This window comes from Hemiscyllium ocellatum, chromosome 1 (genome assembly GCF_020745735.1).
Source record: "Hemiscyllium ocellatum isolate sHemOce1 chromosome 1, sHemOce1.pat.X.cur, whole genome shotgun sequence".
NCBI classification, from domain to species: Eukaryota; Metazoa; Chordata; class Chondrichthyes; order Orectolobiformes; family Hemiscylliidae; genus Hemiscyllium; species Hemiscyllium ocellatum.
Window position 1 is genome coordinate 52827230 of NC_083401.1, and position 26542 is coordinate 52853771.

Consider the following 26542-nt stretch of genomic DNA (forward strand, 5'->3'; position numbering starts at 1 on the left):
CAGCGCGTCACAAGAGTCTAATAAAGAGTGTGTATGCTTGTAAAGGAGTTTGAAACAAGGTTGAGGTTTTTCAAGAAAGACAAGCATATGTTGCCAATACTTAGCACGCTTAAGAGAGATAACACCTCGACTCCATGACCTTTCATCATAAACTTACCCGTGTATCTCTCTCCATAGATGCTGCCTGACCTGAACAGTCTCTCACCAACATCTGTTTCAGGTTTCCAGCATCTGCAGAATTTTGTTTCTGTGTTGAGATAAGTGGGCTCATGGGATAGGATGCAGACAGCAAGCTAATAAATTAAAATATAGTCGTTCATTTAGCAGTTTGTCAGAAATCGATGTATGTTTTGAAGCGGATGATCAACAAGCGTGCCAGAAACTTCGGAACAGCCTTCGGTCGGCCATTTTCACTCGGCCCCCCACGACAATGGTCCACGCTGATTGGCCAGGAGGGCGGGGTATCCTGGGATACCCCTGGCTCTGATCGGCAGATCGCGCTGTCAGTCATGGCGTGGGCGTGGTGAGGACGCTAACGGCGCCCTGGGGAGAACCGGCGTTTTCTGTCGGTGCCAGAAGTGGGGGTCGGAAGCAGGCCGTCTGTGCGGGGAGTCTGCACGGTTTGCCGTGTGTCCCGCCTCCTGTCCCTCCGAGACGGTTTGCCCTGTCACCCCCCCCCCCCCCTGTTAGCCCCCAGGGACGGTTTGTCGCGCTCCTTCCCCAGGGGCTCGAGCCGCTGACATGAAGCTCACTCTGGGCCGTGCCGTTGTCCTGGTGACTGTGGCCGGGCTCGGCTTCTGGATGTTCCGCGCGTGGCTGAGCAGTAAGGAGCACGTGTTCAACCGGGAAGAGTTGAGCAAGCTGGCCCGGCAGTACTCAGGTATGTTCTCAGAGAGAGGTGCTGGACACGTCCAGAGCTCTGTCTATGTGTGTGTCATAGAGTCATACAGCACGGAAACAGACTCTTCTGTCTAACTCTATACCGGCCAAGATTTTTTTCGACTAGTCCTATTTGCGTGCATTTGGCCTATGTCCCTCTAAAATATTTCTTATTCATATACCAGTCCAACTGACTTTTAAATGTTGCAACCGTATCTGCCTCTGGCAGCTCATCCCATGAGTGCGAGACTTGCCTGTACCAAATCCCTGATCTCCAATTTGCATTTAATCTTCAGGGCCATCCTCATCACCTACTGACTTTCCATGTCAACCAAGCAGAAAAAGAGGTACTACTGGTAGTGCTACTGTAAGAACTTGAGAAGTTGCTGCAGCAGCTGAAAATGTGTTGCTGGAAAAGCACAGCAGGTCAGGCAGCATCCAAGGAGCAGGAAAATTGATGTTTTGGACATGATCCCTTCTTCAGGAATGTCAAAATTTCCTGAAGAAGGGCTCATGTCCGAAACGTCGATTCTCCTGTTCCAGCAACACATTTTCAGCTCTGATCTCCAGCATCTGCAGTCCCCACTTTCTCCTAGAAGTTGCTGCAACAAACCTGCACACCCATTCTATAAGCTCATTACTTGTATACACCAAGCCTCCTCTTTCATGCCAGCTTTTCATAGCCCTCCACTTTGATAGCTGAAGTCTATCTACCTGCTTTAAATACCTGTGATTTAACCACCTCAACTTGCTGGTCTAGAGAATTCCTATCATCAAGTAATAACCTGCTGAGATTGGATTCTACTCAAGGCCACGGAATTCTGGTCCTAACTACATTTATCTGGAGTAGGGTTATGCCATCGTGTGACTCCAGACATACAGCAATGTGGCTGACTCTTAACTGCTCTTGGATAATGTTTGCCTAGCCAGCAATCCCCTTATCACATGAACAAATAAAACCCAAGTTTTGGTCAAAATGTGGATAGCAAAACTGATTTTCATCAGTAAGAGGAGCTCCCCTTGAGTATCTCTACCTCAGTTTGTAGCACTGTTGTTCCCTGAGGTGGTGAATCAAAATCCCACTCCAGATAGCTGTGCACACAAATCTAGGCTGATTCTAGATGGTGTTATTTGAGAAAAGCTGCCTTGTCTCTTGGATGAGATGTTAAATAGAGACCCTGTTCATCCCCTCGATGATGTTTTTAGACAACGTCAGGTTCCACATGTTCATTGATGATAATCTACCTCCCCATCACTAGTTTTAACTCTTGTCTGTCATCCAGCCTTGGATTACTGTTGTCTTTGGTCTCTACTGCAAGCTCTACCTTTTGAGCCTCCAGTGTTTCCCTGGTCAGTGTCTAAGGTCAAAATGGCTTTGAGATGAGCTTTCCAGTACACATGTGTTCCATCATAAGTACCCTATTTCAATTCTGTAAAATGACTCTCTTCCATTCCTGTCTCAGTTCGTCTGCTGTTGAACCCTTGACTGATGCCTCTGGAGTTTAACTTGCACACTGGAAACTCTTCCAGTGTGTTTTTGACTGGTCTCACCTACCCTCTATTGAGATTATCCCTAAACTCAACTGTCTTGACTCTGACTGTCCTATATTGCCTACAGTTCTGATACACTTCAATTTTAAGAGATATTGTGCTTGTTTTCACATACATCCATGATCTTCATCCCCACCCCATCAGCACCACCGAAAAGAACTGTGACAACCTCCAACCTTGCAATTCTGAATTAATACACACTTTCAACTTCTTCAGTCGTGTTTGGTTTGATTTTATTTGTTCCACAGTTCAATTGCCTGGGATATACTTTCTAACTTCCTTACTGATTTTTCTGTTCCTCATTCCTTTTTAAGATACTCTTTCAAAACTATTCACTGATATTTTGATCACTTGACTTGATGTGAAAATTTGTTAATGCACCTTTTAAATTCCTTGATAGTTTAATAAGGTAAAGATGCTTCATAAATGTAAGTTGTTTTTGGTGTTAAATGTGTTTGGCTCGATGCTGTCTGATCTGCTTTCAAGTATTTGGCATTTGTCCTGTGCACTTCACAAGGACAACACAAGAAGATTGATAATTCACTGAAGCACCAGCATTCCAATTTTCTTAAAACAGCACTTGATGCTGTGCCATCATGTTTAATCTCTATCAATCTTGCAATTTTTATATTTCTAATTCATTTATATTCATTGCACTTTCCAAAGGTGCAAAGTAGACAGCAGTTCCAATTATGTTATGAGATAGGGCCAGTATTAAATCTATTTTATTTGCTGTGTCTTAGAGCTTTTATATGTGGCTGATGCAATTTCTTTCTTGAGAACAATGTCAAGTTATGAGAAATTGGAATCATACTTGGAAATACAATAGACAATATTGCATTCAACAAAGCAAAAGTAATGTTGAAGCTAGCATTCATACTAAATACTTGAGCAAACTATCGCAACATATATTGGTATCCAACGTTTTCTACTTGTTAGTTTATTTAATCATCAATGGTTTGAAGGTTTCATTAGTTTGAAGCTTGATATCAAAGAAAGTCTATTCTGTCTTTAGCTGTGTATCTCTGCAAATCATAATTTACTCAATGTGATCTGGATTTGTAAATGCTTTTAGGGACCTGGGATTGCGATAATAAACCAACTTAAACTGACTTAGCTGTGAACAAAAATATGCACACATACTTCCTTAATAATCCATGAATTTAATCTCTCAGATGTGTAAAATGTTTTTGAACTATTAGTCTGCAGTTAAATTGATTGACTGTTCATATAGGTAGATAGTATGTTTAATGTTCTTTGTGTTGCCAGTTTTCTTGAGAGCATAATGTCAAGCAATGCTTTTTCTGTATTTGAACTGTAGACATAAACCATTGCTGCCTTTAGAAGGTGCTCATGATTGCTGCACTGTACGCATCTAATTTTTTCATCAAGGTTTAAATTGTAATTAATGCCAAGAATTGTGGATACTGGAGATCTGAAATAGTGTTTTGGAGGAAGGCATGCCCGCTGACTTTAAATCATCATTACAATTTTTATATATATAGTTATTTGTGATGTAGTCAGTGGCTCAATTGGTAAATACAGTGTCCAAAGTGGAATTCACTCATTTTCCCTAGGGTAGAGGAGTTCAAAACCAGAAGGTTTATTTTCTAAAGTGAAAGGAGAAAAGTTTAGAAGGGACCTGAGGGGTTTGATTTGATTTATTATTGTCACATGTATCTGGGTACAGTGAAAAGTGTTTTTATTTTGTGTGCAGCACAGGCAGATCATACCATACAAAGTGCATGAGAACTGAGTGAACAATATATTGTTATGGCTGTAGGGAGAAGTTGCACAGAGAATGAGATCAACATTAATTTAAAATTTAACAAGTCAAATCAGAAGATAAAAACAATGACTGTAGATAATGGAAACCAGATTCTAGATTAAAGTGGTGCTGGAAAAGCACAGCAGTTTGGGCAGCATCCGAGGGGCAGAAAAAGCAACGTTTTAGCCAAAAGCCTTTCATCAGGAATAGAGGCAGAGTGCCTGCAAGGTGGAGAGATGAGAGGAGGGTGGGAGTGGGGAGAAAGTAGCAGAGAGTACAATAGGTGAATGGGGGTGGGGATGAAGGTGATAGGTCAGAGAGGAAGGTGGAGTGGATAGGTGGACAGGAAGATAGGCAGGGAGGACAGGTCATGAGGGTGGTGCTGAGCTGGAAGTTTGGAACTGGAGTGAGGTGGGGGAAGGGGAAATGAGGAAACTGGTGAAGTCCACTTGATGCCCTGGGGTTGAAGTGTTCCAAGGCGGAAGATGAGGCGTTCTTCCTCCAGGCGTTGGGTGGTGAGGGAGCGGCGGTGAAGGAGGCCCAGGACCTCCATGTCCTTGGCTGAGTGGGAGGGGGAGTTGAAATGTTGGGCCACTGGGCGGTGTGGTTGATTGTGCGGGTGTTCCAGAGATGTTCCCTAAAGCGCTCTGCTAGGAGGTGTCCAGTCTCCCCAGTGTAGAGGATACCGCATTGGGAGCAACGGATACAATAAATTATATTGGTGGATGTGCAGGTAAAACTTTGGATGTGGAAGGCTTCTTTAGGGCCTTGGATGAAGGTGAGGGAGGAGGTGTGGGCGCAGGTTTGCAATTCTTGTGGTGGCAGGGGAAGGTGCCAAAACGGGAGGGACGATTGTAGGGGGTGTGTGGACCTGACCAGGTAGTCACGGAGGGAATGGTCTTGGCGGAAATGGGTGGGGACGGAAATATATCCCTGGCGGGGTCCGTTTGGAGGTGGCGGAAATGTCGTTGGATGATTTCGTTTATGCAAAGATTAGTAGGGTGGAAGGTGGGCACCGAGGTGGGGGGGAGGCAAGGTTCTGTCCTTGTTATGGTTGGAGGGGTGGGATTTGAGGGCGTAGGTTCGGTGATGTCGACAAGATGTGTTGGAGGGCATCTTTAACCACGTGGGAAGGGAAATTGCGGTCTCTCAAGAAGGAGGCCATCTGGCATGATCTGTGGTGGAACCGGTCCTCCTGGGAGCAGATACGGCAGAAGGGGAGGAATTGGGAATGCGGGATGGCATTTTTGCAGGAGGTAGGTTGGGAAGAGGTGTAATCCAGGTAGCTGTGGGAGTCGGTGGGTTTGTAAAAAATGTCAGCGTCAAGTCGGTCGTCATTAATGGAGTTGGAGAGGTCCAGGAAGGGGAGGGAGGTGTCAGAGATGGTCCAGGTAAATTTAAGGTCAGGGTGGAATGTGTTGGTGAAGTTGATGAATTGTTCAACCTCCTCATGGGAGCACGAGGTGGCGCCAATGCAGTCATCAATGTAGCGGAGGAAGAGGTGGGGAGTGGTGAAATTACGGAAGATCAACTGTTCTATGTAGCCAACAAAGAAACAGGCATAGCTGAGGCCCTTACAGGTGCCCATGGCTACCCCTTTGGTCTGGAGGAAGTGGGAGGATTCGAAGGAGAAATTAAGGGTGAGGGCTAGTTCTGCCAAACGAATGAGAGTGTCGGTGGAAGGGGACTGTTGGAGACATTGGGAGAGGAAGAAATGGAGAGATTGCAGGCCCTGGTCATGGTGGATGGAGGTATAGAGGGATTGGATATCCATGGTGAAGATGAGGGGTTGGGGGCCGGGAAAACGGAAGTCTTGGAAGAGGTGGAGGGCATGGGTGGTGTCTCGAACATTTGTGGGGAGTTCCTGGACTATGGGGGATAGGACAGTGTCGAGGTAGATAGAAATGAGTTCAGTGGGGCAAGAGCATGCTGAGACAATGGGTCGGCCAGGGTAGTCAGGCTTGTGGATTTTGGCAAGGAGGTAGAACCAGGCAGTGAGGTGTCCCCACGACTTGTCCTCCCTGCCTATCTTCCTTTCCACCTATCCACTCCACCCTCCTCTCTGACCTATCACCTTCATCCCCACCTCCATTCACCCGTTGTGGTCTAGGTCAATTCAGAAGTCTAACAACAGCGGAGAAGAAGCTGTTCTTGAATCTATTTGTATGTGTATACAAACCTTTGTATCTTCTGCTCAATGGAATGGGTGGAAGATAGCATGATTGTGGTGGGGGGGGATCTTTGATTATGGTGGTTGCTTTCCCAAGGCAGCAGGAAGTACAAATAGAGTTAATGGATGGAATGCTGGTTGCGTAATGGACCGGTACTTTCAGTCTTGGAAAACGCAGTTGCCACGCCATGTTGTATGTGTCCAGATATAATGCTTTCTATGATCTATTTGTAACAACTGGTGAGACATGCTGAATTTCCTTAGCCTCCTGAGAAAGTAGAGAGTTGACCATTGCATCGACATGGTTGGACTAGAGCAGATTGTTGATAATCGTCACTCCCAGGGCTTTGACGTTCTTGACCATTTCCACCTCAGCATCATTAATGCAGATGGATATGCCCTCCACTCTGCTCCCTGAAGTCAGTGACCAGCTACTTTGTTTTGCTGACAGATGGATGGATTGTAGCTAAGCACTCAATCTCTTTCCTGTACTCTGTCTTGTTGTTTGAGATCCACACTACAATAGTGGTGTTATCAGAAAATTTGTAAATGAACTTGGGGTGGAATTTGGCCACGCAGTCGAGAATGTAGATGGAATATAATAAGGGGTTGAGTATTCAGTCTCTCAGGGCACCAGTGTTGAGGGTTATGGTGGAGATGGTGTTGCCGCCTATTCTTACTAATTGTGGTCTATGGGTCAGGAAGTCAAGGAACTACTTATAGAGTTGGGAACCGAGACCTAGGTCTTGGAGTTTAGGGATGAGTTAGTTTGAAGTAATGGTATTGAAAGCATAACTGTAGTTAATAAGTAGGTGTCCTTGTTATTCAGAGAAGAGTGTGGGGCCAGGCAGATGGCATCTGCTGTTGATCTGTTGCATCAGGAGGCAGATTGTCAAGTATCAGCACAGTTTCGTTGGCTGGATGTAAGCCATTATTATAAAGGTCAGAGTCTCCAGGCAGAAGTTATTTGAGGCATTCTGCATGATTTTCCTTTGGTAGTGGGATCATGATGGTCTTGAAGCAAGTGAGATCTTCATAGGAAAGAGAGGTTAAAGATGTCTGCAAATGCTTCTGCCAGCTGGTCCACACAGGATCTAAGTGGCTCGGGACTCCATCCAGGCTGATCGCTTTGTGTGGGTTTGTTAGATGGATCGAACGTCTGCGACATTGTATGTGGGTGCAGACACATCTGAGGCTGTTGGGGGAAGTGACATTATTTCATTGATCTTCTGTTCAAAGCGAGTGTAGAATGCATTGTGCTTGTTGGTACGGATATACAATTCTGTTTGAGAGTTTGTCATGAGTTCCTTGGTTGTAATCATTATCCATTGTCATTGGAGGAATGTGTGTGAATTTTAGAATCCAATTTGACTGCATCTTGTTGCCAGTTTTAGTAGCATCCAAATTACGGTGATCCGTGTAATGATTCTACAGGAATAGCTGTGAAAAGTATGACATGAAGGGATGTGATATTCAGTAAATTATACTAAATATTGCATAATATTGTACTAACTACTAACCTTAATTTCTCTTGAAATAGAGATCTATCAAATCTCCACTGTTATTAAATAGTGTAATTCAGATTTCATCATGACAACTTACAATCCCAAATTTAAGAATTCTGGACCTTGTGATGTAAACTGAAATTTATGTGAATGATTTTTATGATATTTGGGTTTTTCTTTGCGTCTAAAGTTAATAGTCATAGAGATGTGCAGCATGGAAACAGATGGGGCGGTATGGTGGCACAATGGTTAGCACTGCTGCCTCACAGTGCCCGGGACCTGGGTTCGATTCCCACCTTCGTCAACTATCTGTGTGGAGTTTGCACATTCTCCCCGTGTCTGCGTGGGTTTCCTTGTGGGTGTCTCTGTTTGTCCTCCTATAGTCCAAAGATGCAGGTTAGGTGAATTGGCCATGCTAAATTGCCCATGGTGCTAAGTGGATTAGTCAGGGGTAAATATAAAGAGGGGGGGGGGGGGGGGGGTTCTCTTCGGAAGTTCGGTGTGGACTTGTTAGGCCAAAGGGCCATGTTTCCACACTGTAGGTAATCTAAGATCTAACTCGTCCATGCCGACCAGATATCCAAACCTAACCTAGTTCCGGATGTAGGTTTGCTCACTGAGCTGGAAAGTTCATTTCCAGACGTTTCATCACCCTACTAGGTAACGTCTTCAGTGGGCCTCCAGGTGAAGCACTGTTCATGATTCCTGCTTTCTATTTATATGTTTTAGCAGCTAATGAACCTGAAAGACACTATACCCACATGAAGCAAAACTAATGTCATTTACAAAATACTGTGCAAGAACTGCAACAAACACACTACATTGGACAAACACGCAGAAAACTAGCCACCAGGATACATGAACACTAACTAACCTCAAAACGACATGACCCTCTCTCACTAGTATCCTTTCATACAGATAAGGAAAGACACCACTGACTGGCACAACACATCGATCTTAGGTCAAGCCAAACAGAGACACCCACAAGAATTCTTAGAAACATGGCATTCCAACCGGAACTCTATCAACAAACATATCGAGTTAGACCCCATCTATCACCCCCTGCGCAAAAGAACAGGAAATGACATCATCAACACAAAGAAACCCAAACATATAAATAGAAAGCAGAAATCATAAACAGTGCTTCGCCTGGAGGCCCACTGAAAATGTTACCTAGTATGGTGATGAAATGTCTGGAAATGAACCTTCCAGCTCAGCGAACAAACGTACATCCAGAACCTCAACCTGAGCTACAAATCTTCTCAAAACTCATTAATCTAGTCCCAATTGCCACAATTTGGTCCAGATTCCTCTTAAACCCTTCCTATTCATAAAGCCATCCAGATGCCTTTTAAATGCTGTAACTGCACAAGCCTCTACCACTTCCTCTGGCAACTCATTCCATACATGCACCACCCTCTGCCCCTTAGGTCCCTTTTAAGTTTTTCCCCTCTCATCCTAAACCCATGCCCTCTGGTTTTGGACTCTTTCCCCCTCAAACCCAGGGAAAAGACCTTGTGTACTTACCCTATCCATGACCCTCATAATTTTATAAACCTTTATAAGGTCACCCTGCAGCCTCCACAATCCAGGGAAAACAGCCCCAGCCTATTCAGCCTCTCTCTATCGCTCAAATCCTCCAACCTGGACAAATTCTTGTAAATCTTTTTTGAACTTTTCAAATGTCAAAATATCCTTCTGATCGGATAGAGACCAGAACTGCACGTACTATTCCAAAAGTGACCCAAATAATTGTTCTGTACAGCCACAACATGACCTCCCAACCCCTATTCTCAGTGGTCTGACCAATGTTTTAAAAAAGCACACTAAATGCCGCCTTCACTATCCTATTTACCTGCGACTCCACTTTCAACGAACTATGAATCTACACTCCAAGGTCTCTTTGTTCAGCAATACTCCCTAGGACCTTACCATTAAGTCCTGCCCTGATTTGCTTTTCCAAAATGCACCTCACATTTATCTAAGCTAAACTCCATAACAGGACCTGATCAGGTGTACCGGAGAATTCTGTGGGAAGCTAGATAAGTGATTTGCTGGGCCTCTTGTTGAGATATTTGTATCATCGATAGTCACAGGTGAGGTGCTGGAAGACTGGAGGTTGGGAAACGTGGTGCCACTGTTTAAGAAGGGCGGTAAAGACAAGCCAGGAAACTATAGACCAGTGAGTCTGACCTCAGTGGTGGGCAAGTTGTTGGAGGGAATCCTGAGGGACAGGATGTACATGTATTTGGAAAGGCAAGGACTGATTAGGGATAGTCAACATGGCTTTGTGCTTGGGAAATCATGTCTCACAAACTTGATGGAGTTTTTTTGAAGCGGTAACAAAGAAGATTGATGAGGGCAGAGCAGTAGATGTGATCTATATGGACTTCAATAAGGCGTTCGAGAAGGTTCCCCATGGGAGACTGATTAGCAAGGTTAGATCTCATGGAATATGGGGAGAACTAGCAATTTGGATACAGAACTAGTTCAAAGGTAGAAGACAGAGGGTGGTGGTGGAGGGTTGTGTTTCAGACTGGAGACCTGTGACCAGTGGAGTGCCACAAGGATCAGTGCTGGGTCCTATACTTTTTGTCATTTACATAAATGATTTGGATGCGAGCATAAGAGGTACAGTTAGTAAGTTTGCAGATGACACCAAAATTGGAGGTGTAGTGGACAGCGAAAAGGGTTACCTTAGATTACAACAGGATCTGGACCAGATGGGCTAATGGGCCGAGAAGTGGCAGATGGAGTTTAATTCAGATAAATGCGAGGTGCTGCATTTTGGGAAAGCAAATCTTAGCAGGACTGATGCACTTAATGGTAAGGTCCTAGGGAGTGTTGCTGAACAGAGACATTGGAGTGCAGGTTCATCACTCCTTGAAAGTGGAGTCGCAGGTAGATAAGATAGTGAAGAAGGCGTTTGGTATGCTTTCCTTTATTGTTCAGGGTACTGAGTACAGGAGTTGGGAGGTCATGTTGCGGCTGTACAGGACATTGTTAGGCCACTGTTGGAATATTGTGTGCAATTCTGGTCTCCTTCCTATCGGAAAGATGTTGTGAAAATTGAAAGGGTTCAGAAAAGATTGCCAGGGTTTGAGGATTTGAGCTACAGGGAGAGGCTGAACAGGCTGGGGCTGTTTTCCCTGGAGCCTTTGAGGCTGAGGGGTGACCTTATAGAGGCTTACAAAATTATGAGGGGCTTCATAGGATAAATAGACAAAGTCTTTTTCCTGGGATTGGGAGTCCAGAACTAGAGGGCAAAGGTTTAAGATGAGAGGGGAAAGATAAAGAAGAGACCTAAGGGGTAACTTTTTCATGCAGAGGGTGGTATGTGTATGGAATGAGCTGCCTGAGGAAGTGGTGGAGGCTGGTACAATTGCAACATTTAAGAGGCATTTGGATGGGTGTATGAATAGGAAGGGTTTGAACCAATATGGGCCGCGTGCTGGCAAGTGGGATTAGATTGGGTCGGGATATCCGGTTAGCATGGACACATTGGACCAAAGGGTCTGTTTCCATGCTGTACATCTGTATGACTCTATATGCCACTCTTCAATCCCTTGGCTCATCTGATCCCGATCCCATTGTACTCGGAATTAACCTTCTTTGCTGTCCATTACACCGCCAATTTTGGTGTCGTTTGCAAACTTATAAACTGTACCTCTTACATTCACATCCAAACTGCTTCTAAAGATGATGAAAAGCAGTGGACCCAGCACCGATCCTTGTGGCACTCCACTTGTCACAGGCCTCCAGTCTGAAAGGCAACTCTCCACCACCACCCTCTGTCTTCTAACTTTGAGCCAGTTCTGTATCCAAATGGCTAGTTCTCCCTGTATTCCATGAGATCTAACCTTGCTAACTAGTCTACCATGAAGAACCTTGCCGACCACCTTACTGGAGTCTATATAAATCACGTCCACTGCTCTGGCTTCATGAATCCTCTTTGTTACTTCAAAGAAACTCAAATCAAGTTTGTGAGACATGATTTCCCACTTTCAAAGCCATGTTAACTATCCCTAATATGTCCTTGCCTTTCCAAGTACTTGTAAATCCAATCCATCAGAATTCCCTCCAACCACTTGCCCACTACCAATGTCAGGCTCATCAGTAGTCAGTTTTTAAGTATTTCAGTAATCATGGTAATTTAATTTAAAAAGCAGTTTTGAAGCCTGACTGTGATATGAATGGGTTTGTATGCTAATGTTTTATTTTAGAGTATTTGAGACCCAGTGTGGTAAATAATTGTGTTTCAGCGGTTTGTTAGAAGTTATAGAATCTTGTTTTCTCAAGTTTAAGGGGTTTGCCCATAATGGTGGCTTTTTGTTTCATATTTAATTTTGGATAGTATTTTGATCCTTTAGAACAGGATGGCTGTTGAAAGCAAATATCCTGAGAAGGGGATGGTAGATTTAGTGAATTAGATTTCTGTTAGAATGCAAAGTTAATGTTAGTCTGAGATTAGACGTCTGAGAAAAACCCAAAAGTAGTTATTTACCAGAGTAAGTTGATGCCCATGTGTGTGGTAGCTCTAGGGAAAACTATTGAACATGGGAACAGGAGGAGGTCATGTAGCCTGTTAAGCCTGTTCCACCATTCAATGAGATCATGGCTGATCTATGACCTATATCTGCCTTTGGTCCATGTTCCTTAATACTTACTGCTTAACAAAACATTCTCAGATTTAAAATTAACAACTGACTAACTGATGTGAATATAGGAGGTATACTTCATAAGTTTGCAGATGACCCCAAAATTGGTGGTATAGTGGACAGCAAAGAAGGTTATCTCAGAGTACAGAGGAACCTTGATCAGATGGGCTGAGAAATGGCAGATGGAGTTTAAGTTAGATAAATGTGAGGTGCTGCATTTTGGTTGGACAAATCAGGGCAGGACTTATACACTTAATGATAAGGTTCTGGGACGTGTTGCTGAACAAAGAGACCTTGGAATGAATGCTCATAGTTCCTCAAAAGTGGAGTCACGGGTAGTAAAGAAGGCACTGTAGGAGATGGGAGGTCATGTTGCAGCTGTACTAGACATTGGTGAGCTGCAAATGTGTTGCTGGTCAAAGCACAGCAGGTTAGGCAGCATCTCAGGAATAGAGAATTCGACGTTTCGAGCATAAGCCCTTCATCAGGAATAAGAGAGAGAGAGCCAAGCCGGCTGAGATAAAAGGTAGGGAGGAGGGACTAGGGGGAGGGGCGATGGAGGTGGGATAGGTGGAAGGAGGTCAAGGTGAGGGTGATAGGCCGGAGTGGGGTGGGGGCGGAGAGGTCAGGAAGAGGATTGCAGGTTAGGAGGGCGGTGCTGAGTTGAGGGAACCGACTGAGACAAGGTGGGGGGAGGGGAAATGAGGAAGCTGGAGAAATCTGAATTCATACCTTGTGGTTGGAGGGTTCCCAGGCGGAAGATGAGGCGCTCCTCCTCCAGCCGTCGTGTAGTTGTGTTCTGCCGGTGGAGGAGTCCAAGGACCTGCATGTCCTCGGTGGAGTGGGAGGGGGAGTTAAAGTGTTGAGCCACGGGGTGATTGGGTTGGTTGGTTCGGGCGGCCCAGAGGTGTTCTCTGAAGCGTTCCGCAAGTAAGCGGCCTGTCTCGCCAATATAGAGGAGGCCACATCGGGTGCAGCGGATGCAATAGATGATGTGTGTGGAGGTACAGGTGAACTTGTGGCGGATATGGAAGGATCCCTTGGGGCCTTGGAGGGAAGTGAGTGTGGAGGTGTGGGCGCAAGTTTTACATTTCCTGCGGTTGCAGGGGAAGGTGCCGGGGGTGGAGGTTGGGTTGGTGGGGGGTGTGGATCTGACAAGGGAGTCACGAAGGGAGTGGTCCTTGCGGAACGCTGATAGGGGAGGGGAGGGAAATATATCCTTGGTGGTGGGGTCCGTTTGGAGGTGGCGGAAATGGCGGCGGATAATACGTTGTATGCGCAGGTTGGTGGGGTGGTAGGTGAGAACCAGTGGGGTTCTGTCTTGGTGGCGGTTGGAGGAGCGGGGCTCAAGGGCGGAGGAGCGGGAAGTGGAGGAGATGCGGTGGAGGGCATCGTCGATCACGTCTGGGGGGAATCTGCGGTCCTTGAAGAAGGAGGCCATCTGGGTTGTGCGGTGTTGGAATTGGTCCTCCTGGGAGCAGATGCGGCGGAGACGAAGGAATTGGGAATATGGGATGGCGTTTTTACAGGGGGCAGGGTGGGAGGAGGTGTAGTCCAGGTAGCTGTGGGAGTCAGTCGGTTTATAATAGATGTCTGTGTTGAGTCGGTCGCCCGAGATAGAAATGGAAAGGTCTAGGAAGGGGAGGGAGGAGTCTGAGACAGTCCAGGTGAATTTCAGGTCGGGATGGAAGGTGTTAGTAAAGTTGATGAACTGTTCAACCTCCTCGTGGGAGCACGAGGCAGCGCCGATACAGTCATCGATGTAGCGGAGGAAAAGGTGGGGGGTGGTGCCAGTGTAGTTGCGGAAGATGGACTGTTCCACATATCCTACAAAGAGGCAGGCATAGCTGGGGCCCATGCGGGTGCCCATGGCAACTCCTTTAGTTTGGAGGAAGTGGGAGGATTGAAAAGAGAAGTTATTCAGGGTGAGGACCAGTTCAGTCAGTCGAAGGAGGGTGTCAGTGGAAGGGTACTGGTTAGTGCGGCGGGAAAGGAAGAAGCGGAGGGCTTTGAGTCCTTCGTGATGGGGGATGGAGGTGTACAGGGACTGGTGAGGCCAGGTTTGGAATACTGCATTCAATTCTGATCTCCCTACTATAGGAAAGATGTTGCAAAAATTGAAAGGTTTAGAAAAGATTGACAATAATGTTGCCAGGGTTTGAGCTATAGGGAGAACAGGCTGGAACTGTTTTCCCTGGAGTATCAGATGCTGCAGGGTGACCTTATAGAGGTTTATGCAATCTTGAGGGGCACGGACTGGTTGACTAGCCAAGGTCTTTTCCCTGGTGTAAGGGAGTCCAAAGCTAGAGGGCATATGTTTAAGGTGAGAGAGAAAAGATATGAAAGGGACCTATGGGGCAACTTTTTCATACAGGGTGGTGAGTGTATGGAATGACCTGCCATATTTAAAAGGCATCTGAATGGGTATATAAATAGGAAGTGTTTAGAGGGATCTGAGCCAACTGCTAGCAAATGTGACTAAATTAGTTTAGAATATCTGGTCAGCATGAATGAATTGGATCGAAAGGTCTGTTTTCATACTATGCATCTGTGATTCTAGCATCAATTACCATTTGTGGAAGAGTTCCAGACCTCTGTGTGTAGAAGAGCTTCCTAACATCTCTCCTGAACGGCCTGGCCCAAATTTGTAGATTGTGCCCCCAAGTTTTAAATCTCCAACGAGTAGATAAAGCTCATTTTTACCTACCCTGCTGTCTTTTTTGTTAATATCTTGAAGGCTTCAATCACCCCACCCCTTTTCAGTTTGGACAAAAACAAGCCTAATTTCATGTATAATTCATGTAAACTTTGTTGTACTCCTTCCAAGATCAATACAGGTGTATCCTTTGTAAAGTGTGGTGCCCAGATTTGCACTCAGTGCTCAAGTAGTGTCTAACCAGGGTTTTGTAAAGCTGTGGCATAACTTATGCATCCTTCTACACCGGTCCTTTAACTAGCATTCTATTAACTTTTTTGTTTATTTTGGTGCACCTGTTCATGGCGTTTTAAAGATCTGAACATTTCCATATTAAAAGCTGCAAGTGACATAAAAACCAACCACGCTATTTGATTCGTGGATTTTGGTGTAAGCGTTATGAGTGGTATTTTTAGGAACTGTCAGGAATGGTGTTTTGACCATTTCACAAAAGCTGTTTTTTATTTCCCCAATTTATAAAAGATTGTTTGTGAACAAACTTTTATTGTGTATTTAAAACTTTTGAATGTATTATAAATAGTTTAGATTATTCTATTTTAATGTTTCTTGTGTAATAAGCTTCCTTTTGTTTTTTAAAATAATATCTGCAGAATTATAGGCTTATGTTTCAACAAGAGATCACTCTATTAAAACCAAACAAATAAAATTATAATCTATAAAGCTGGGTTCCTATCTGGGATTTGTCTTGTCCAGTACTAACATAAGCTGAAAACAAACACAAATTAAATTACCATATTGAATTGTCTTATCCATATTGCGTCCATCACTCAAAGATGTCATCCATCACTACCCTATCTGGTCTGCAAGCAATTGCAGTCTCTCACCACTTTCATCACTTAAGAGTTTTGAGAGCTTTAGCTTGGAAGCCATTGCAATTGAGATTGATAAAGAGAAAGATGTGCTTGCCCTTTTAGAAGAATGCAAAACATTATACCAGCAACAAATTTAGGAGAATCCTATTCTGTCATCTCTGCGAAGTCAGGAAATGGAAATATAAATCCCACTAATACAATTTTGAGAATTTCAATTATGTTTGTATTAAATGAAATTAATCTTGAATTTGTCAACTGTTGTGAACTACTTGGCATTTACTATCCCTTTTTAAGAAAGGGAGATTCTAGTTCCAATAGTATCATTGACCATTAACTGCCACTAACATGCTCTAGCAAGCCACTAGATTATATATCCCATTCTTCGGGACACAGCTTCTGCACAAGGGCCCTATCTCTGGGCCAGTATGCCCAGGTTCAAGTTCCACCTGCTTTAGCGATGTGTAACAATATCTTTGAGCAGGTTGAATAGAAAATATCTATCAGTCCAGTCGTTGGCTGAACACCACTCCTCTTAGCAGTATAATGAATCTGCTTTGTACTTTTGCAAACCTCAATAGCCGCCTTAAAATACGGGAGGACATGCAGGCAGTATCAATATTACGTCTTGGTTTATTCACAAACGTGGAATTTAAAAACCAAAATTTGCGAGCAGGTTTAATTGCTTTTTCATCCTGAGCTGTTAACTTTAATGTACTATGCATCTGTCGTCCAAATCCCTCTGCTCATTTAAAGGATTGTTTAGACTATATTTTTCAACTAAACTACATTGTCTTCCGCTTTAGTGATTACTTAACTCTATCTTGACAATGTTACTTTGCTATTTCATTTCTTCTGAAAAATTAAATGTACCTTCTGTCTTGGAATCATACAAATTCTAATGTCCCATTCGGTCCTAGACCCATGTTACTCATTATACCTGTGATCATTAAACCATGAGACGTGGGAGCTGAAGTATGCCATTCGGCTTGTCAGGTCTGCTATGCTATTCGAAGAGCAAACGTTTGATCTGGCAACCTTCAACTTCACTTTCCTGCCTTTTTTCCCCATAACCCTTGATTCTGTTACAGATTTAAAAATCTGGCTGTCTCAGCCTTAAATGTACTTAATGACCCAGCTTCAACAGCCCTCTGTGGTTAAAAGAAATCTGCAGGTTCACAATCCTCCGAGAGGAAGAAATTCCTCTTTATCTCTCTCTTAAATGTTCAACCCCTTGTTCTGTAAATATGCCCTCTAGTCCTAAACTCTCCCACAAGGGGAAATGACATTTCTGCATTTACCCTGTCAAGTACACAAAGATCGTATACTTTTTAATAAGGTCATTCCCCTCCTTCATCGAAATGCCAATGTATCCGTATCAAATTCAAACTCTCCTCATAAGATAGTCCCTTCATACTCTGTCTTATCCTAATAAACCTTCGCTAGATCTGAGTGAATACCAGTATCAATATATCTTCTCAGACATCCCCAATCTCAGTATCATACCTGGATTCTCATTGTTCAGGCTACCATCTCCATCTGTCTCTCATTGCCATTTCAATCTGTCTTCACTGCCAATGTCCATATTGAGTAAATTATTTTTAAAAAAAGACAAGCGTGAATCCAGAGTTAATAATCACCACCACTTTTCATATGTTTTCACAGCAGATAATCAGAAAAGCTAATGAAATTTTGGTCCTTTTTTCAAGGGGGCTGAAGGCAGGAAGACTTACTGCAACTGTGTAAGATGCTGCTCCGACTAAGTTTGGAGTGCTTTGCGCAATTTTGGTACCCATATTTAAGAAAAGATAATTTTATTGGGATCAGTTCAGAGATGGTTCACTAGGATGATCCCTAATACAGAGGGATTGTCTTCTGAGTAAAGGCCAAACAGATTGGGATTCAACCCTCTGGATTTTAGAAAGGTGAGAGGTGATCTCATAGAAACGTATCTGATTCTTAAGGGGTGTGACTGGTCAAATACTGAGAGGATGGGAGAGTTCAAGACCAGAGGGCATAGCCTCAGAATAAAGGAGTGCTAATTTAAGACTGAGATGAGGAGTAATTTCTTCTGTCAGAAGGTTGTTTCTATTTGGAAGTCCTTGCCACAGAGACCTGTGGGGTCAGTGTGCTTTGCATATTTTAAGCTTTGAAGTGTCTTTTGATAAATAAGAGAATCAAACGTTTGGGAAAAATAGACATGAGCCATCAGCCGTGATCCGAGTGAATAACAGGACAGGCTTGTTCCTATTTCTTACGGTCTCGTGGCTTTTTTCTTTTTGTCTTGATGAATTCATGTGCCTTCTGTACCCAAATTATCTACCTTTTTTTGATCTTGTAATTTGTATATTATTTCACTGCCAAGCCACGTTGGCAGCTAATCATTGCTATTTAACAACTGTTGACCACGTGATGCAATGAAAATGTAAAGTTATGCTACTAACCTGATTGCAGTTCCAGTAGTTACTTCATTGACATGTTGTCAAACAGGATGTGTGCCTAGAACAAGAAATAAAAATCTAAATAATGAAGAGGATGAATATTTAAAGCACATATCATGCTTTTTCATGATATGGGGCATCACCTGCAGATATCCATGTTGAATGAGCCATATTTACTGAATAGTCATATAATTATTGTGCATCATTGACAGAAATTAACAAAATCCAATATCATTTCTGTGGTAGACCAATGGAAGCGAGAATTGCTTTACTAAAAGACAGTAATTGAAAGCAATTGATATTGTGAATTTCTGTAACATAAAATGTTACTGTATTTCAGGTCTTAATCATGACCAAGCATTCACAAAGGTTGTGGTTGAGTTAAGGAAAAGGTATCCTGGTCACATTCTTCCAGATGAGGACCTGCAGTGGATCTTCGTAAATGCTGGTGGCTGGATGGGTTCTATGTGCCTTCTGCATGCATCGCTAACTGAATATGTGCTACTTTTTGGAACAGCAGTAGACACGGGGGGACACTCAGGTACAATATAATTGTTAAATCAGTGGCATTACAATAGGAAATTTTTAGAAAATTACGAAGAGATAACTGTATTAGGTTTCCAGTTTGAGAAGGTTATTATATAGTAAGGTAAACATGTAACAAAAATAGTGTTTAACATCTTGTTATCTGAGAGATAATAGGAACATAGCCTCTGAGCTTTGAGATCAGCTGAGATGATTTGCCTTTCTTTTGATGCTGAACAAGTTGATTGTGGACAGGTGAAGTTTCCCACAAGTGCTAAGCTGGAATGCTGTCTGCTGCTACTGCCTTGTTGCATGGCTGGTATCTGTTTTGATATTCTGCAATCACGTGTTGCTTTTGCGTCTATTTCAGCTGGAGTTTTCCACTTGACTTGATTTGATGTTGAGGGCTTTTGTGTCTCTTTTGACAGCATCCTTTTACCAGAGTGTGTCACTCTGGTGATCTCTCGCCACGGGCTAGCTCCCTGCATAACATATCTTTGGATATGAAGTCATCTTTCCTCTTCTGTAAATGGGCAAACCAGCAAAACTTCACTTGCTTGATTTAGTGCTAGGCTGCTGCTTGGTGTGCTTGCTAAGAAAGGGCTGCATCATTGGTGACTTTGTTAGTATAAATGGAAAGACAATGTGTCATGAACACTGGCAAAGAAATTATTTAGTCATTTTTTTTTCTTAGGCTGCATTTATTTCATGCTATTTTTGTTGTTCATAGTTTTATGTTGCTTTTTAAATGTGTACTGAACTGAGAGCTCAATTGGCAGAGTCCCAAGAGCTGTAAAAATTGTATGGAAAAAAAAGTAGTCCAACAGGTTTATTTGGAAGTACTAGCTTTCAGAGCACTGCTTCTTCTTCACGTAGGTGTGGAGCAGGATCAACAGACATTCTGATCCTTATCCACAGCTACCTGATGAAGAGTAGCGCTCTGAAAGCTAGTACTTCCAAACAAAACTGTTGGACAATAACCTGCTGCTGTATGATTTTTTTTTTGTTTAAACTTTGTCCACCCCAGTCCAACACTGGCACCTCCACATTATTGAAAGGATGTTTCCTCTTCTAGCAGAATCTTGAACTTGGAGTCATAGATTTTAAAAAAAAGAGTATTCCATTTCAGACAGATGAAAAAATGTTTTTGTTTTATGTTTCGAGGTTGATTGTCTATGGAATTCCCTTCCTCAAAAGATGCAGAATTGATCTTGCAGAATTGATGCAGAATTTTCAAACATCTTTCGGGTAGAAGTAAATCCTTGATTACAAAGGGAATGAAAGATTAATGGGTGCATAAACAAGAATGTAGAGTTCAGGTTAAAATTAGATCAGTGTCATATTATTGCATGGAGGTGCAGGCTTGAAGGGCCAAGTGATTGATTGATTGTTCCTTGTTTGCATATTTGTATTGTTTTCTTGAGAACTGTCTCTCCTCCTCTGAACCACCATTATAACTCATCAAAAGTATCCTACTAACAGACTATCTATGCCCACATCTTAAATCCCTTCTTCTAAACTCGGCTATGTGTTTTACGCTTTCAAATCTATGATCCTCTCAATAACATTAAGGTTCTGTATAAAGACAAATTCATGTAGAGGCACCAGTGTTGGACTGGGTTGGACAAAGTCAAAAATCATACAATGTCAAGATGTAGCCCAATGGGTTTATTTGAAAGCACTAGCTTTTGGTGCTCTGGTCGTTAGTGCTCCGAAAGCTAGTGTTTTCAAATAAATCCATTGGATCATAACCTGGTGTCATGTGATTTTTAACCGTACAGAACGTTAGGCATAGTAAAATGGGCCAGACTGCATCACCCGCAACATGGCCTAAATGAACTGTCTTAAGTCTGGTTTTAACTTATTTTTGTGCTGCTGTGTTTGAAGAAGGACTTTCGTATTTTAGTCTTCTAATACAAGAATGTTTTTAACTGTTGCATTTTGTGAGATTTTCACAATTGAAGTAGAGATTAGATTACTGTAAAACTACAGCTTGTTTGGAGAATTTGTATTGGCCACAAACAATAAATGCTAATGCCTTATTTTTACATGATATTCCAGGTCGGTATTGGGCTGAAGTGACTGACACTATTATCTCAGGAACTTTTCAGCAGTGGAAAGAAGGGACAACTAAAAGTGAAATATTTTACCCAGGTTAGTTTTTATATTTGTGTTTCAAGATGAGAACATTCCTACCGCATTTCTAATTTGTGCCCTGCTGATCATTTTTTAATAGGAGGTGTATTTTGTCAATGCCTGAAACCAAGGTTTCTTCCAGTATATGTACACTGTGATGAATGGCTTTTTCTGGAATCAAAAATTGGGTACAGCAGGAAAGGAAGCTATTCATACATTATACATGTGCTAATTTTCAGAAAGTCCTATCTGATTAGTGGCACTCCTTGCTGTTTCTTCATACTAGTTCAACTTATTTTTTACCTTTTCATAAACTCGTTTTTTTCTTGGTTGACAGTGATATTTACATAGCAGAAGTGACTGCAGGTGCTTTACATGGATGATGAAGCTATGCAAACCAGGAGAGCACTAAAGTTCAGAATTGGAGGGATGTGGAGATCTTGGTGGATTGTAGTGGTTGTGGAGAGAATACATGCAAATATAGACATAAATTAATAATTTCAAAAGGAAATTAGATATTAATTTGAATGAAATAAACTTTTAGGGCTATAGGGATTGAATGGATTGTTCTTTAGGGAGTTGGGATGGAGTCAATGGCCCAGTGGCCTCTTACAGTATCATATGGCCTCTATTAGAAAGGCAAGATACATGGTGTTGTCACAATGCTAGTTCATCACTCCTTTGCTCAACCATCATTTATAAATTTGATGGATGGTTGTATGGCCATATGTGTTTCCCATTGCTGAGTATTGGAGCCAAGGCATACTTCCTTGCCTGCAGCAGTGTGGAGTTCTTCCACAGCCAATATGTATCGGAATGGGGCTAGGACCTTTGGCCTTTTAGCTGAGAGGCAAGTGTAAGCTACCTGTTGCATTGCTCCAGCTACTAATGTATCTTTAAAGGAAAGATAGGACTGCAGTTTTAAGTGATAAGTTGCACTCGACACTGTCTGCTGCAGTAAACTAGTTTATTCATAAAGGGACTTCCTGAAAACTTGATAATGGATAGGAAATTTCTTCTATATAATCCATAAAGACAGAAAGTTTGGGCTCTCCGAATCTTCAGCATGATCTATCTCACTAACAGTAGCCACCCAAATCTCTTGATTTCCTGTTTCAAATGAAATGGGATACCAGATTCTCAATGGGTTGTGTTCATTTTGGATACTAATTACATTTTAAAAATACTCACATAACTCTAAAGTGTGACTTTTTATTTTGTATTCCTATAGGTGACACTATCGTCCATTCCATAGGTGAAGCCACATCTGTGCGCTGGAGTGCTGGGACATGGATGGTTGAATATGGTAGAGGTTTCATTCCTTCCATGTTGGGGTTTGCATTGTCTGATACAATCTTTAGTACACAGGATTTTCTTACCTTTTATTATACAATATCTGTCTACACAAAAGCACTTATTTTGGAAGCCCATACTTACCTCACAACAGCTGGATTCTTTTGATGCTGGGTAGAGACCATTTTGTAAGGTATACATTTTATTGGTCTCTTTTTGACATTGGTTTATTTCACCTACTGTTTGAAAATTTACTTGTGTTCATCAATTCTAGAAAATTTGCTTGTTCTTTGTATGCTACATTTTTTCTGATAAGATTCCAATCTTTTTATGTCTCTACATTGAGCAACACAAAGTATTGTGTAAAAGATCACATCAGAAGCATAGATCTGTTTGCATAATCTCACGTATGTCAATTTAGATATCAATGTTTTGCTGTATCTTTTAGAACTAATTTGGATGGTAAATTGATAAGTCCAGGACGAGGAACTTGTTGTTATTTTTAACCACTGTAGTGAATCTTTAGCATGTTTCAATATCTAAACTACTAAATCTGACGGTAAAAGATGTTTCTTAGATTTGGTTGGTTACCTAGATGTTCAGTTCTGTAAAGCTATTGAATCAAGCAGATTTATACATTTGAGATTAAATTGTTAATGGGGTTTAATTCATAATTTTGTCATAAATTGTACACGTTCATTCATGGTGTCAATTTTTTATGTCAGTTGAATATTTCAATATTCTGAATCAATATGTCAGATGGAATTGTGATAAGTTGCAGTGTAGATATGTTAAAATACAAAGAAACCTCTTGTTGGTCTGATCAACACCAGTTAATATTGCATTAGAGGCATTTTGAGATTTCAGAATCCCAAACAGGTTCAGTTGCAGTCTTCATGTTGGACCGAGCTGTCAATAACTTCCCACCTTTTCATCTAATACTTACTTTCCCTCTCCAATTGGAGCACTACCCAGCACATAGGCAAAAAGAATGCCTATGTGCCTGTGCAACCTCTAAATTGCCTAGTATGTTAATGGCAAGACAGTCACTTCCGAAAAACTTCCCAAACGTTTTAGTCACCAAATAGCAAGCAATGTGTAATTCAGTTTAAATTAAACAGACTTCCATGACACTAGCCCACACAAGCTGACCATTCACTAGATCTTGTTCTGAACCAAATATGAAGGTAGATTCTTTCCCCCGCCCCACCCCACACTTCTTGGCATCAGTAAGAAAATTAATATTTTCATTGCAGGTTGGTGATGATGCTAACTCCTCTCTTGCTCTTTGATGGGTAGAATTACCACTAGTATAGTAGCATTTTTCTCCCTCTCACTAGTTTATATATGAAAAAGATTGATGGAGATAATTCATTTGATGGATGTTTTACATGTGATCATTTAATTAAGTAAACTTTATTAATTGCATTTTCTACCAGAAAAGGTGATTTTTTTTTTATTCATTCTGTGGAAAGCCCGTAATGATCATGGTCACCTGGGTGGTTGTCTGAAGATTTTGCAGATGTTCTGCTTGTTTTTGAAAACTTGATTTTTTTTTCTTTGCATTTTAACATGTATGTTTCAAATGCAACTGAATTATCCTTTTGAAGGGAATACTGCAGTCCTGAAAACCTGCTTACAACTCATTTCTTAGACTTAAAGCAATATCTCCAAATTCCATGCAACCACCACAAACTTACACCGTTAATTAAAATACAAGGTCATCTTGATCCAATTAAGGCTAGTTTGAGGGTTGAAGTGTGATTGGGAAGGTAACTACATATAAGTTTGAATATAAAATGTAAGAATTTCAAATTCTATGCAAAGTAATACTGTACCAAACAATTCCGCTTTTAAAATTCTTGCAAATGCAGTGATCCTATATACCTTTTTTTCTTTCCACACAGATTTGTTCATATTTGATGTATGCACTTAGCTTTATTTTTCATGTAAATTCCATGTCAGATATGAATTTTATTTACAAGTTTCTCCAGAACCCTCTAATTTGATTCAGGTTTGCAGCCGTAGCCCTTTCTGTTTATTTCAGCATCTTTGGATGTTACTGATGTAGCTTCTTTACTCATAAAATGTGAAGTATTTTAAAAATTTCTATAGTTAATTAAATGCTAGCAGAATTTATTGTTCCTTGTTCATGTTTGTAGTGTGATCACCATTCTTGACATATTAGTTCAAATAGTAAATAGGAGATTGTGTCCAAATCTATCTTGTGAACCAAGAAAAAATGGTCCAATATATGCTGCTTCCTGTTTTGGATCAATTTAATATCAAACTTAAATCTTAACTCTGCAATCCTCATTCTGCATGCGTGAAGTTGGAATAAATTTGCAATAATTCAAATAAGATTTTTTTTGGATTGGGATATTTCTGTTAAAACATGGGTCAAAAACATTTAGACAGACATTGCATGGATTGTGACAGTGTGAACAATTTTAGGTGTTGGCTTTTCATTGATAAAATCACGTGACCTAAACTGCTCAGTGTAAAAGTTTAACTGTACTTTCACATGAAATTTGCAGTGGATCGTTGCAGTGTTCTGAGCCAACTTTAATTGAGTACTTGACCTGCCAGCTGTGAGTCCTGATTTTTTTTATTATTGGGCGTGGCAAGCCTCAAGGTGGAGACCGCCTGCCTCTCTTTATTCAATAAGTTTTAGTCCTCACTTGGTCTCTTTTACATTTCCTTTTGTTTTTGTTTTTAAATTTACATTAATGTTGAATGTTCTTCTTGAGGCTATAGCTTTGATTTTTTACGTTGGTTTTGGATGGACACATCGAGGTATTCTGGCAAGTGTCCAATCTTGCATGCTGAGATTTCCTGCGCTCATTTGTATGTTCAAGATCAGGCCCGTCCTTGACCCTGGTAAGAGTCATTACCTAGCCAGCAGACAAGTGGAATAAAAATTCAGGCTACAGGATATCATTGTTGTAATCTACAGCAATGTTCCCCAGCAGTTGATTGAATGGTCAGTGGGAAGATGCAGTGGTGTTATGCTAGAGGGGTGGGGTGGAAGCTGAGAGTGAGAGAAATCCAAGATTTACTGGATCCTAGCTCACAGGCATTTTTTAACCATAACTTGTCAGTTCTGATCCTTGACTTAGTTGCAAAAGATTTTGCCTGGTGATAAACTGTTATTGCTCAGTCGCAAGGTGTCAGGCTGGACCATGATGATCTTCTTGGAGCCCGACATGTATATTTTTTATTCTTCAAAGAAAATCCCACCACACAAATTTACGATATTTCGGATCATGGTAAAAAATGACTAGGTATGTGCCTGCTCTATTTTGACTAGTTTCCACTTGGTAAGGAGTTACAGTCTGTATTTTGTATTTTATCTGTTAGTATTCAACTTCTTAAAATTTCTGTAGCTAGCACTGCTATTGGAAGCAAACTTAGAAATTGTATTACATGTGGAATAAAGCTAAAGTCCCAAAGTTATGGAATATAATTATTGCACTAATTAGTAAATTAAAAATAAAGCTGAGGAATTCTAAGTCAGCTTAATGTCTTGAGTTATTTTTCTTTTTGAGGAGTGTGGTGGGAGGTTGGGGTTAAGTGGAACTTATTTTGTTTTGCTTTGTTTTATTTGATATAAAATAGTGAAAGGTAGAAAACATAATTGCTGAAAAGAGAGATATGCACAAACATTCGTCTTGCACTCATTAGGAGAAAACATAATGCCACATTTCAAATATTCATAACAGTTTTTATCACAGGAGAATAGACTGCTGAACAGTTCACCAGTTAACTCTGGCCAAGACATCACCATGACACACAGGGAACATCTGGTCTGCTTTGGTTTCTCCTTGGCAGCTCCTTAGTCAGAATCAACCTTACCATTGTTGTGATCATTTTGAAACTTGGTGTTCTTGTCTTTTGTGCAAGAGACAAAACTCAAGAATGTCTTTTTTTCAGCAATATTGAAGATCTGTACTGCCAGGCAATTGTTTGAAAAACAATGTGTGTACATTCAAATGTGGCATTTGCTTTTTAATCAAAAGTTTTATTTTTTGTTTTGGAAATATTGCTCAAATATTTAAAAAAGCTTCTGTTCTAATCTACTGCCCTACTTG

At 41.6% G+C, this 26542-nt stretch overlaps 1 protein-coding gene across 1 annotated transcript; it reads left to right on the forward strand.

The window, feature by feature from the left end:
* Positions 1 to 518: 518 nt before the first annotated feature.
* On the forward strand, positions 519 to 24590 carry sigmar1 (sigma non-opioid intracellular receptor 1). The gene is made up of 4 exons (XM_060854838.1): positions 519 to 880; positions 18838 to 19038; positions 21084 to 21176; positions 22390 to 24590. Exons 1-4 carry the CDS (start codon positions 742 to 744, stop codon positions 22617 to 22619), a joined length of 663 nt encoding a protein of 220 aa, XP_060710821.1. The 5' UTR covers positions 519 to 741; the 3' UTR covers positions 22620 to 24590.
* Positions 24591 to 26542: the final 1952 nt, after the last annotated feature.

Coding starts and splice junctions, on each gene's coding strand:
- sigmar1 (XM_060854838.1), top strand. CDS start 742: ATGAAGCTCACTCTGGGCCGTGCCGTTGTCCTGGTGACTGTGGCCGGG. Junction 881..18,837: donor GCTGGCCCGGCAGTACTCAG/GTATGTTCTCAG, acceptor ACTGTATTTCAG/GTCTTAATCATGACCAAGCA. Junction 21,177..22,389: donor AAGTGAAATATTTTACCCAG/GTTAGTTTTTAT, acceptor GTATTCCTATAG/GTGACACTATCGTCCATTCC.